The 14133-nt window shown below is 41.3% G+C and overlaps 1 protein-coding gene and 1 long non-coding RNA gene across 3 annotated transcripts in view; one reads left to right on the top strand and one right to left on the bottom strand.

The window, feature by feature from the left end:
• Positions 1-14133, bottom strand: part of LOC148188733 (uncharacterized) — a 51625-nt gene that overhangs the window by 10578 nt on the left and 26914 nt on the right. The gene's annotated exons all lie outside the window — the stretch shown is intronic.
• The window catches only part of znf385a (zinc finger protein 385A), a 69652-nt gene that overhangs the window by 51971 nt on the left and 3548 nt on the right, over positions 1-14133 (top strand). For both annotated transcript variants that reach the window (XM_042492015.2, XM_088082178.1), the window contains 3 exons: positions 7710-8069; positions 12807-12991; positions 13790-13882. In XM_042492015.2, coding sequence (XP_042347949.2) covers positions 7710-8069; positions 12807-12991; positions 13790-13882 — 638 coding nt within the window. The remainder of the gene's footprint in view (positions 1-7709; positions 8070-12806; positions 12992-13789; positions 13883-14133) is intronic.

Here is a 14133-nt window from a genome sequence, read left to right as displayed (position 1 = left end):
AAAAGTGCTTGTGCGAGTTTTGTTGTTGAAATAAGCATTTCAGTCTGTGCAGGATGTTTAGAGGCTTATCATTTTGCTGGAAAATGAAATGGAAAATATGCAAGAATAACAAAGGCATCTAATCACAGAGGCTTTGCAGTGTGTTCTTCTCGTGAGCATCTTCAGCTCTCTGTGTGGTCTGATGTGGTTGCAGCAGAGCTTATGGCCAACAACAGTCACACAAACCTCAGAACCTATTTGCATTGACAGTAGTGTCTCACATATCCTCTGAAAATTCTTTCATGAAAGATTAAACAAAACTTTTAGGTGCCAGGAATTTTGACAGTTTAATAATCTGCTTCAGTTGAAGTTAACATTCGGGGTGGGGGTAGATAAGAGTAGAGTGTGAGGCTGGTTGTGGGTTAGAGGTCTCGAGTTTTTCTTTTTTTTGATATCTAGGCAAGAATATTTTGCCGTATTACGTTTTTCGTTTTCCTTTTTGTCTTCTTATTTTATGTCTTCTTGTTATTATCTTTCTTAATATTTTATAAATATAGTGTCCCTTGTGCATGCTTGCTTATATACATGGCTGAATTACTAAAGATGCCCAACAACTATGAAGATAGCAAAACAACGACAACAACAGAAGAGACAAAACCACCACGAAGTCTGTGTGTCCTGCTCCTGTGTAGCAGAGTTGGTGGGGCCGTTTGCATATCTGCACCCAGGGGCCCAATTTTACATAAACTGCCCATATTTACATGGAAAAGAAGCTTTGAAAATAATGCTTTACAATAGTAAGTGTATTTTTATTTAGACGACTAAAGAAGTTACTTTAAAACTAAGACACAGATGAAGCAAAAAGACCCTTTCTGTAGCACTGGACACATTAAATTCCATTAAAAATGTAAAAAAATTAAATTTAAACTTCAAAGCAGTATGTCTTAATGCAGCTACATTTAGAAAGTTCTGGTGATTGCTTAATGAAAACAGCTGATGCTCAGATGACTGTAGGGAAGCAGAAACCAAAAACAGAAGAAGTCTGACTACACTTAACCAAATACATAATATTCTGTATTCATTGCATCTACCAGTGACTCTTTTTTAAACTTATATCGGCATATGTATGCAGAATCTCTAGATATCAAGAATTTGATATCGTAAATGTACTTATTTCCATCTGGAGTTGTTGTAGTCCCAGTAGTTTTGACCAATCATGTTTGAGAGGCAGGAACGCATTGGCAATATCTGAACCCATTGGCTACATCTGACAACAACTTGGTTTTATGATTGCTTTTTTTAATTTATCTGCATTCATCTATAAATATCTGTTTATAAAGATGAGCCAAAATGACGGCTTACGGAAATGGAAGTCTTGGCCTGGATATCCGCTGGCTACACCCGATTAGCCTGAAATATTGACTCTTGCCCCTGGAGGCTTTATTGTATTCAGACAACAGCTCAACAGTCCCATACTGCCTACTGACTGATACAGTTCATAACAATCAGTTGTATTTTCTCATAAAAGGGAAAATATATAGGTATTTGCAAGAGCACAAATTAATTAATTAATTAAGAGATACTCTCGCTTCATTAGTTCACATCAAGCCTTTTTGTTTAATTTTAATTTAGTGATGCCGTGGAACCGCCTTTGATCGATCTTTCCTGGTCAACACCTGAGCAGTAGACTACTCTAACCAGACATCTGGTCTATAGCTTTTATGAATGACAGGTTGATCAAAGTAGATGCATCATTATTATACCACAGACAATCCTCTGTGTTATTCCCGTCTAACCACAGCGATGCTTTGTTCAGCTGAGCAATGTTAAACTGATTCAGTGTCCATCTATTTAGACCTCAAGCAGGTGAGTTGGCATACACATGGTCATATGGCAGTTTCTGGGCACCTTTTCAAGGAACCCCACCATGGCGTGCATATGTCAGTCCTGAGTGAGTTACTGAGAAGTGCAACACCATTTGCCACAGAGTCAAAATAGATGTTGCCTGAGCTGTGGGCAGTGGTAATAAGTGCTAAGACTTATTGAGAAAAAATAAAGATGACACCACAGTGCAAGAGTTTGACAAGAATCTCAGCCAACGTCTGAAAGGACAGAGGCAGCAGCTGATCCGACTTTAATGAAGAGTAATTTAATGTTGGAAGATTCATTTAGGAGTTAGTAAGGACACGGGGCATTGCAAGCTCTTTCTTTAGCAGTATCTCTTTAGCTCTGTCTCGGTCCTCTCTCTCCCTGTCCTGCTCATCTTCCTATTTCAAGCTATAATTCGGAGGCTGCTTCGTGACTCTGCCCTTCTCCTTTCTCTGCCCAGAGTTTTCCATTCCCTCAGTGTCACCACTCTGTCCTTGGATCAAACACCAGGCGAAGAATAGGCCAGCCATGTTTTGGTGACATTTACAAAGGTTTCTGTGGCTGACTGTTTACCAGACATTTCCACCTTATTGACGGGAGGGCACAGAGCAAACACGATGAATGAAAAGATCAAACACAGGTCCAATAAATGCCAAAATACAACATCATACCCGAGCAGAGACCTTAGTATTTCACTGCCTTTCACTCTTTTTGTGTGCATACAAATCAGTAGTAAGAGGGCCAGTCCTTTTCACTCTCCTTCCCTCATGAGGGATGTGAGATCAGCTCCAGGCCTGTCGCCATTAGTGAGACTTCCCGGGGCGGACTCCAAAAGAATGAGGAGCCAAAACAAGCCTGCCATGACCGAGATCTGAAAGTAGCAACATGTGAAAGAATGCCTTTTTCCATCCAAGCCTCTTTCTCGTGACCCTAGAACCTCGTCTCTTCCTGGTCTGCCTGCACGCTCACGAGTTGTGTTTGACTGTGTGTGTAGAGTATGTGCATCCTCAGTGTGATACTGTCCCCCTGCTCCATGTGGGGGGACAGATCTCAAACAGCTGTGCGTGGCTTCAACTGGGAAAGCAGCGTCTAGAGGACGGTCACTGCGGTTTGGCCCACAGGTCAAACTGGGGCAGTTACTCTGAAACCGACAAAAACAAACAGGCTGTACACACAATGCGTGCACACACATATGCACAAACAATGTGGTCAGGCACATGTAAGCGCGCAGATGGAAGGACGAGGAGAAGATTTCCCACAATGCAAATCTTTTGCAAAACAGAGCAGCGTTTGTTGTCAATGTTAAGTGATTTTTCCTGTGAATGGTCTGTTTGTTGATTCAAGATTTTACGAACTATGACATTCTTTGGAAACATTCAGATATGATACAGAGGAAGTTCAGTCTAGCATTGGTGGTGATGACCTTCTCTTTTATACTGCATCACTTCTCATTAACATATCAAATGCAGTCAACAGTGATGGCCATAAACTGGACACGTTGAGACCTTGCTGAAGGCTGAAATAGTGAAAGGTCAGTATTGGCAGTGCTGTAGCTTCCTTAACCTTATGGCTATGGGAACAGGCCATGAGATTTATAGCCCTCAAAGGGTTTGTGGTCAGAGTTGCCCCCAAAGAGGAGGCCCTTGGCTTTGGGGGATTTGGCGTGGTGAGCTGAGGGTTTGGCTGAGCCTGCGGGTGATGGAGAGACAGCTGTTTACTTGGAGAGAAGCTCTGCTTTTCCCTCCCTCCTTCCCTTCCTCTTTATCCCTCTTCTGTCTGACACTCCCACTCTAATGAAGGGCCCTGTTAAAACCACCCTTGTATTATGGCACTCTTTAGTCCACACAAACACTTGCGTGTGCACACACACCCAAGGTCAATTAAACAGATGACTTTCATGTGAGGGCTAGGGTTGCATGGCTATGAGGCGACTGTGGCATTGAGTTACATGGAGCTGATATACTTTTCATGCTCTGTCTGTATTTCTTGTTAGTCATGGAATTTTCAGGGAATTCACTTGTTGTTTTTTTCTTTGAAGTGAGCCATTCGATTAAATCAACCTGAAATAATCAACATAAGTATCTAACACACATAATTGAAGGTCTGTGAATGTGTGTGTGTGTGTGTGTGTGACTCAGAGTTCGGATGCAGGCCAGACTGGGAAAAAAGCACCCAACTGCATTATAAATGAGGCTTTGGCTCTCGCAGGGCCAGCATTGGGTTTCTTAGCTCGTTAATCATTAAAAATGGGCATTTGGGCGCTCTCTCTCTCACACACACAAAAACACACCTACATGAACTATTGTAGCCATGCACTCAATATGCCAGTGTTAAAGATCCAGTGTGTGGGATTTGGGGGGATATATTGGCAGAAATTTCATATCAGTTTTTTTTGGTTGTTTTTTTGTGAATTATCACCTGTAAATAAGAATTGTTGTGTTTTTGTTAGAATCCGCCATTTATATTTACATACAGAGCGGGTCCCGACCGTGTCTACTCAGATCACCATTTTGCACCACCATGTTTCTACAGTAGCCCAGAACGGGCAACTGAAACACTGGTTCTAGATAGGGCCATTCGTGTTCAAAAACAGATTTTTTATCATCACTTTTGATTGTTTTTGAGAGGGATAGACCTATGTGAATGATTCCACACCCTACTCATACTCAGTTTACTATTATTTATGTTTTGTTTTACTCGCCGCTGGTTTAAGTCTCTACATCTACCAACAGAACAGCGTGGATGAGTTTCAGTCTTACATGCATGTTTTTTTCAGTCAACATTGCTGAAACAGAGCAGCTTAATAATGTTAGCAAGAAGTCAGTGCAGTGGCAGCCACTGGTGGCCAGCTATGTCGTGTTTCCTCAGTATGGCTTTTGTTTACATATGACGTGCTCTGTCTGTTACTCGCAGTTTCTCCGAAAACAAAAAATTTCCACACTGATGATTTATTCCAGAGTAAACAGCGTTATCCTCGTCTTTCTCTCAGCTGCTCGCCATCATCTGCCTCACGCTGTGAGACAGTGACACAGACTTTTAAAATAAGGGCACGACTGAAAGAGGATGATATGGATCGATGCTCATTTAATCGATGTATGGATGAGGTCGATGGATCGTTATGTAACTGGTTGTAATCTGCAATCCTGACCACTAGATGCCACTAAATCGCCCTAAACGTACACACTTTTCTTTTAAACCTCCTGCTTTTTTGAAGGAATTGTTACTCACAGGTCTCATGATAATGCAGGCCTCTGTAATCTTTTACCTTGGTTTTAATTGCACCACTTTCATTCAGCATAGGGTATATAAAAAAGCATGTCCATCACTGCATAATGTTCCACCTACACGTGGTGTGGTTGCCGATCCTTATGGGATCACTTACATTCTTTGTACAATAAGGAACATTTGCTTGCACAGACACTCTTAAACACTGCCGTACACCCTAATTTTGCAATCAGATATTTTCTTTTTGTTTCCAAGAAGCTATTGCAGGCTACAGAAAATTTCACATTCAATCAGAATAAACTTTGACTCCTGCATCAAACAATGGAAGTGGTTCTGGCATGAATTTAAATTAGTCAGTATTAAATCCCACAGCTTTATCAACAAAACCGTTCCCCACAGACTGCATACTATACATAGCTTTAATTTCCTGAGGTGGATTATGGCAATGCAGACACACCAGGCGATAGTGTAAAGCATCTGGACTGAGTTATCTCCCTCTGCTGACCTCTCCCAGTGAATAATGCCGTCTTGTGTTTGGCTATGAGGCCAGCAAGCGGGGAATAAGGTCAGTTAACTGCCTTATCAATGTTTAATTAGGCTTACAGCATATCCTCAGTTTCTGGAGATTCAAGTCCATCAGTGGGACTCTGCGAGCAAGAAAAATAGAGCGGTTTGTCTCTGCTACTCGCAGAGAATCGCAAATCTAGAATGAATCTTTCATGCTTTTCATTTTAGTCAGTAAATATGATAAAACGAAAGACTTTGCAGCTCAGAGGGAGATTCATAATTTTGGTTTGCTGAGACAGACAGTGAATTACTGTGGCTACAGAGGCCCCGAGGGGGTTTAGCCTCGAGCTGAACTTGTTCTAAGAGGGATGAGTGTAGGAGACATTCACTATGGTGAAGCAGTGACTAGATGTGTTTGGTAAGGCAGACCTCCAGGCCATCATGGATCATGAAATCCCTCATTACTATTTGGCCAACCACCTCTTTCCCTCCTGACTTGATTTTAATTCAAACCACATGTTATGGAGGCTGTGGACTCTGGGTTTGATTCTCTGCATTGTAATGAACTCATGTGCATGTTTATGTGCCTGCGTGTGGGCAAAATTCAACAACAATACTGGAGAAAACTATTTTTCTTCTCTATCATTCTGCCTTCCTGCACTTGTAGGTACAAGCTCCTCAATCAACCTAACCAGCTCAGTCAGTGATGTGGCAAAGAGAACATATTATGAGTCACAAACCTCTCCAAAGAGCACTTACCCTCACACTACACTTTGATCCAGGCAGGCTTTATGGACTCCTCAATGGCATATAGTCAGAGTAAAAAAAAATTTTTTTTTTTCCTTTTTAACATCTGTTTGACAAACGCCGTGCAGTCAGCAGCTTCATAGCTGGAAACTTCCAATATGGAAAGAGGGAGTTTTGATCTTGGATAGCAGTGGAATGGAAAGCATTTACAATGGCATCTTCATCAGAGATGATGCAATGGACTGGCCGGAGCAATTACACATCACACATATGAGCTTATAGTCACAAAAGACTCACAGGCTGGATCAGATACATATATATATCACGACCCCTATGGACTCTGCCATGTGACAGAATGACAAAGCATGTGGGAATCCTTAAAAGGAAATTGAGCAGTTAAAGTCAATATTTGTTTTCTTCCCAGAAATGCTCCATGTTATCCCTTTAATACCATAATCCAGTGGGGCTTTTCCGTAGCCTGCCCTCGGCGCTACATCCTGTGGAGTTTGGAGAAGGGCCTGCTGGTCCCTGCTGATGGGGGGAGTTCTGAATACCCCACCCAAATTTAGGGGGTCTTTTTTCAGCCAACACCCATTGCTTAGCGAATACCGAAGGCATTGCGTATGGGAGTGGCTGACCAGAAACATGTGTCTGGCGATGTATGTATAAACATCTTATGTGATGGAAAAAAAGGAAAAGTCATGCAATTAGACACATAAAAGACTGAGAAATTAAAACTACAGAGAGCAAGCAGAGAGAAAAATGAGCCAAGAGCGAGAGGAGAGTTCACTTAATGATATTGAAGTGCCATTTTGCTCAGCCAAAAACAACAGGTGTGTTGGAAAGAGTCAAAACATGCACAGGCTGGGGTATCTGTTTCCTGTTTCTCCCTTTGGAAGCATTTCAATAAGATGAGACCACATCAGTGAAAGGCTGGCTCTGGGACATCAAAAAGCTCAGAAACATATAAAATAGTGCCCGTGTCTTTACATGCGTGGGACATACGTTTTCCTCCTCTGATCCATTTTATGCAGTATGTAATTTAAATTAAAAGGAACTATGTGACCAATAATGGCCTATACAGTAGGAATTAAAAGCACTTCCGTCTGCAAGCGCTTTATGTTGGTTTGTCTGATCTCCGCAGCAGACCGTGCAGTCCACATTCAACTGGGAGTGGTTCATGATGTGGTTTGACATGGAGAGTTTATGTCTGGGGTACTTTGCTTCAGTGCTGAGTTTAAAGACAATAAACTCAATAGTAAAACACTTTACTGTTTGACTTGAATACATTTTTGGATCACAAAATCAGTTATTTGATTTTTCAAACCACAGCTATTGACATTTATTCAGTTTTCTTTTTTTGTTTCTGTTTGTTTTTACAGATGAAACACAGCCTCTGTCCCAGTTAAACGGGCCCCTGCTGGCCCCAGGGCCCCTTCTCCCTCCTACCACCCCGCCCACCCCACCAATGGACTCACCCGTGCCCTCGGTGTGCCCCCTCCTGCCGACCCCCACTCCTCCCCTGATCCCCCCCTCCTCATCCTCCCCAGGCTGCGGCACTGGCAGCGCCAGCTCAGAGCAGCCTGGATCTGGACCCCCGGTTTCAGGAGCTGCTGGCGCAACAGCTTCTACCAGCCCATCCAATCCAGAGACAGAGGAGGACAAGGCCAAGAAGCTGCTGTACTGCTCACTGTGCAAGGTGGCTGTCAATTCCTTGTCACAGCTGGAGGCCCACAACAAAGGTGGGTTAATCTGTGAGCTCTGAAACTCTGAAGTTGCTCTACTGCTTCTGCACTTTCCAGAAATTCACTGGCAATCATATCATGTGGGATTAAGTGTGACGTTCTTGGATCTTCAGGTGATGAAATATGTGTATCTGAAGGTGGAACTCCCTCCCTCATCTTCTCAGCTACAGTATGGTTGGCCTTTTCCCTGTTTACTCAACCCACACTGCTGTTTTTGTTGCTGGAAACAAATTTGTAACATCCTGTCACAGAGGAATTTCACCATAAAAGACCGATGTAGCAACTTCTAAATATTCTGACTTTCTATAATACAATTTAAAGGTATATAATGCAGGAATTGTTGGCTACTATTTGTTAACAATATTGCCAGGAAAAAGGGAAAGTGAAAGCCAACCCCAGCTTTGTCCGCTTGGCGTATCACCTCGCTATACTGGATTTTTTTTAACACTGTGTCTCTGACTTTTCTTAGCCTCCTCCAGTCTGGCACCTGATCGCAATTACTCTATAAAACTGTGATCTCACCTGTGAGCTGTGCCCAGGAATGTCACAATTATTTTTCAAAACAGAAAGAAAATACAGGCAGAGGCCAGGGTCTCTGCAGATAAATACACAATCACACACTTGACTGTGAGGGATTGGGCCTTCATTTGTATGAGTCTATAAGATACACTACATAAACCTGAGCAGTATACCTCTAAAAGATAAAATACTCTTAAAAATATGCAATAACTGTTATTGTAACACACATCTACATAATGTAAACACAAGAGGGCAGCTCAAAGAAAACCAAAAACCTGGTAAATTTAAGACACAATTTCAGCGAAGAATCCTGTTTTAGATCACAACTTTGAATATTTAATAGCACTGCTTTGAAAAGAAGTTGGATATTTCTGTTTTTGAGAATAAGATCTTTACTTTATAAAGAATATTACTTATTATAACCAAATATTTTGTAACATAACTAGTTCTAATAATAATATTAATAATAATAATACTTGATATCATACTATTTTGAAATTATATTTTAATTTTAGACTAAATAATTTATAATTTTATATTAATTTATATTATAAGTCAATATTTCATATACATCTTATCTCTCTCTCTCAGTCTCTATCTCTCTCTATACATATATATATATATATACATAGTATTATTTTTACATTTTACACTCCTAAAGTAATAATTGCTGCAATTGCAATGCCAGATGTCTACAGCAGTATAAGTTGTTTTCATGATCTGTGCGAAGTTTGAAAAATGTGTGTTAAAGGTCCATTGTGTAGGATAATGGAATATCTTTGGAAATGGAATATAAAATAATAAGTACGCTTAGTTTAGTGTATGATTACCTCAAAATAAGAATCTTTGTGTTTTCGTTAGCTTATAAATATCTGTCTATATTTACTTTGGGAGTGGATCCTCGTCTACAGAGATCGCCATGTTGCTCTACAGTAGCCCGAGAATGGACCAAACACTGGCTCTAGACAAGCCACCATAGTGAGCAGCCACTCGGTGACAAGCAAAAAAGCGCCAGAAAAATACAACAATGAACACTAAAATAATCTTTACCGGGAGTTCACACTCGGCACAATGCGGGAGAAGTTTCAGCAGGTTGCAATCTCCAATCCTCACTGCTAGACGCCATTAATCTTTCACACTGCTCCTTCAAACCATTTGGTTATATGAAATAAAACAAATAACACGACTCAAAGTTGCACAAACATAGTCTATTACTTGACCGGCATTACTGTAAGCGCTGCCATATGAGTTAATGACTTGACTTCGCTCCAGCAGAGGGTACTGAGAAGAACAGTGATCAGCAGATAACTGATCTGTTTGACACTGACGGGCTTGACCTATGTAACTGAGCACCGGTCTCCTGGTTTCAAGATGTCTCACCTGTGTGTGTGTGTGTGTGTGTGTGTGTGTGTGTGCCTGCCTGCTCTCTTATGCAGCACTCTACCAACACACCCCACTTTCTTCACCCATGCAAAAACATGATAATTTAAAAGAACTCAACCACTCAAAAATTCATGATTTGTCTTGTCATTTGCAGCACGCAGCATAAAATGTGTTCCACATAGCCTGAGGCCTTCCTGTTGAAAAAGTTTTAGAGGAAGATGGTAAATGCGGGTAACCACTGCATGAGGGAATAAGAGAAAAATATGTTATGTGGGTGAGCTCACCACAATACCAGCTTTAACAGACTGTCAGACAGCGTTCACACATGACGACACTTTCTCAGGGCTCCAAATACCCCTGAGGTCCCCGCTGCCTGCTTTAATCCTTCATGGCCTACCAACTGAGCTCTCCCTGTGACCTTGTGACGACAATTTGTGTCTGCTGACCTCCACTCTGTATTATTTATACACTCCGCTACACATAAAGAAAAACTACAGAAACGCAACAGACAATGAGGGCCCGCATGAGTGTAACTGTATCCCATTTGCCTTGAGTAATGCTCAGTGCAGCCAGCTCAGCCAGACATGAAAGCAGCCAACAAATACCTCTTAAGGTTAGATAAAGTATTAATCAATACAAATGCAACCTCTGCCGCCATTATTGTTAGATTAACCTCTGGAAGGCTTTTGGAATTCATGCTTTACCGTGCACTGATTAATTGTGTTATCAGTCAAACCACTACCTAACAATAAATTTGAGACACATCTTCCTGCTAGCATGTTTACGATGTACACACCCATTTAAGTATAAAAAGATTTCACACACAGTGTATAACAGCTTCTAAACATGACCCCGGGCCACATCCTGCTGTCAGCTAGTTGGCAGCAAAGCTCAACCCCTGAATGACAAAGAGTTGAAACTCTACGAGGAAAGCAATCTGGAAACAATCACCCTCACTCATTCTCAAAATCAAAACTGTGCATGTTAGCAGGGCTCAAAAATAAAAGCATATGTCATGCAGGCACTTGAGGAGCGTGCGTGGCACAGAATGAACAGCAGAAAAAAAACTAAACAAGAAAAAGAATGATGTGTATGTAATGTTATTTCAACATTTTCCTGTCAACACATTGCCTATTTTTGTTTTTTCAAATGTGTCTTGTCTGCTTGTGTGTTGGTTTACGCTATGAGTCAACCGTACAAAGACAAAAAATCCACTGGGCCATCCATTGTCAGACAGAAATAGAACAAAGGCAAAACAGACAACCCGAGAGCACATTTCTGGCCACGAGCAAAATCCGTCATTCCAGCCCCTTCCCTCCCCAGTGGAGCCCACAGCCTCCATGTTCCCCTCCCCGACAATTCCTCTCTCTTCTGTAACCTTAACTCTGTTCAAAGGGATTTCAGAGAGGGACTCAAAGTCAGAGCCAAAGACAGTGTGATGCTTTACGTTGGAGCTGATAGGAAAAGGTGTCAATGAGGGGTGACCATGACTAAATTTTTCAGCCAAGAACAAAATATGTGATTATTTAATGAGAAAGTATTCTGGCACAATCTTTGATGTGTGGCTTTGCAGACCACTTAAAAGGGAGAGTAATGTGCAAGAGCACCTCTCTGAATGGCATCTCCTTTGCAAATTCAGCCCCCTGGAGTCGGATTTGTTCAAATTGAGTTAACACTGCATGTAGAAATATTTCATGTAAATGTATAAAACTTGTATCACAACAGTTTAGAGTTGCTTGTAAATTCCTTTTGTAGTAGATGGACATCTTTTATTGACACTATCTGACAAAACATTTTTTAATTGCTGCATATTTGGTTAGTTTTTTTGCTGGCAGGAATCATGGGGTGGATTAATAGCAGGGTGTCTGGTGGACTTTGGGGAATCAAAACATTAAGAAGTCTGAGCTCTCATGTAACTATGTCTTCTTGCCAAGAAAGACATCTGTTGTATTTGATGTAATTGTTTTGTGTCAGGCGTAACACACCCATCTGTAATAAAACAAGGTCCCATTTCGATTGCTCGACAGAAGTAATGGTTGTCAGTTGTTCAGAATCTAGATATATTTACCTATTTGTTCCCAGCAAGACAAAAAAGAGCTGTAGCTTTTATACAAGTTGTTTAAATAGTGCTGGTTCATCGCATAAATATTTAGCAAAATAGTAAAAAGAACAGATGTCATGATCAGCACAGAAAATGACTGACTGGAAATTCACGCTGAGACCAGTTAAACCTGCTTCTCATAATAGCACAGCCTTAAATTTTCAACTTTTGACATTTACAGTTCAAATGATTGGTCTTGACAGCAAAGGTTCAGCAGTCCAGCGCTGTCATTGATGTTGGCACATGTGGTGATATAACTGACTGCAGTGCACACTGTATAATCTTATCTTACCCACTGCACTGAATCAAACATCAACCAGTTACTGTAATATTAACATCATAGGGCTTTGAGTTCATCGTTGCAGCTGCACAGCTGTCTGACTGCAGCCCTCTTGTGGTAAAAACGTACCACTGCAACAGCCACATGCCTTGTATGTTGTGCATATTTGATTAATTATTGGAGAAGCAAGCCAGTGATATATTTATTTTCTTTCATGCCATGATATTTGTCACTGTCACTGTTTCTCCATCACTGTTGTTAGTTACAGACAAATGCTGTCCTGACTAAGTTTATTTCAGACATGCGGTAACAGCATGACTCATATGTTACAAATAGTTATGAATCTACTCTGTATTATTTGATTCTGTGCTATTCAATTCTAAAAATGTAATTTCATCTTGGATAATGGAATTGCTGACCCACATTTTTGCCTGTGTGTGTCCGCCTGCAGGTACCAAACACAAAACTATCCTGGAGGCACGGAGCGGGCTGGGCCCCATCAAGGCATATCCTCGCCTGGGCCCCAAGCCCATTGGAGAGCAGGGAGGGGGGCCAGTGGACCCCAACACTCAGGAACGAACCTTCCACTGTGAGATCTGCAATGTGCGGGTCAACTCTGAACTGCAACTCAAACAGGTAGGAGGGAGAAAAGTTTAAACACATGTATTTTTTGCATAAATTAATGGTGTAAATGTCCACTGCTACTTATTAGAGGAGCAGTGGACAAACAAGTCCATCCAAGATGTTGCAATTGCAACAATTAATGCCAATTCAGCCAATCTCTGTAAATTCTAGGTAACTTTGCAATTTTGCCCAATCACCCCAAAGCTCATTGCATTGTAGATGATCGACATAGTCGATCAGTCTGTGGGAAATACCATATGCTCTTAATAAAAGGCTCAGCCTCACAACTATTTTGCAATTTTTATCTTGCATCTACAGTTTCATTGCAAAAAAAAGAAAAAGAAAACCCTCCCAAAATGCATTTCTAGAAAAGCTGAGATGTAACCAGGCATATCAGGCGACAGCAATCCCAAAGCAGCTCATAAAATCCTAGGACTGTCAAATGCACGTTTTAAATATTGAGGGGGCATGTCTCCTGTGTTCCCCCTGAGATCTACACCTATGTGTGTATGTATTTATATCCAACAGTATTGTGGAACATCAGGATCTGATATCTGCAAAACACTTTACATTCAGTGGGCTCTTTTGGAAGCCTTAAGATTACTTTTTCATGCAACAAGTATTTAGTGAGAGCATTTGTAATTTCCATAATCATTGAATTATGGAACACATTCTCTTTTCATCAGAGCACATTGTAAAACCCAGTCTCAAAAATGGGTCTCAAGATATAATCAGTTCCAGTCTAATAAAAAAAATGGAAAATATTTTTACTTATGTTACATGACAATAACCTGTGTTCCTTCCTCACAGCACATATCAAGTCGAAGGCACCGCGATGGCATGGCGGGCAAGCCTAACCCCCTCCTCAGCCGACACAAGAAGCACAGGGGAGCTGATCTTACGGTAACCTTTCACTGTTGAATTCTGACTCCTCCAGTGACACGGTCAGCAAACCTGAGATCCGCAGATCAGATAGACAGTGATAATGGAGAACATGAGGTCTGCAAAGCCTCGGAGTAGTTAGAGCGTGTTTATTTGATCCCTGCAATAGCCAGCCCGTTGTTCTGGGTTTGGCAGTGTCCTTCTCCTGAAAGTATTAACTCAATTGGCTTGAAACCTCAGCATAATGTTGGATCAAAAGAGTCTGGAGACGA

The sequence above is a fragment of the Plectropomus leopardus genome, chromosome 9 (assembly GCF_026936395.1).
Source record: "Plectropomus leopardus strain MGB_pleo_1.0 chromosome 9, ASM2693639v1, whole genome shotgun sequence".
Classification (NCBI taxonomy): Eukaryota; Metazoa; Chordata; class Actinopteri; order Perciformes; family Serranidae; genus Plectropomus; species Plectropomus leopardus.
This window is presented reverse-complemented; position numbering and strand designations above follow the sequence as displayed.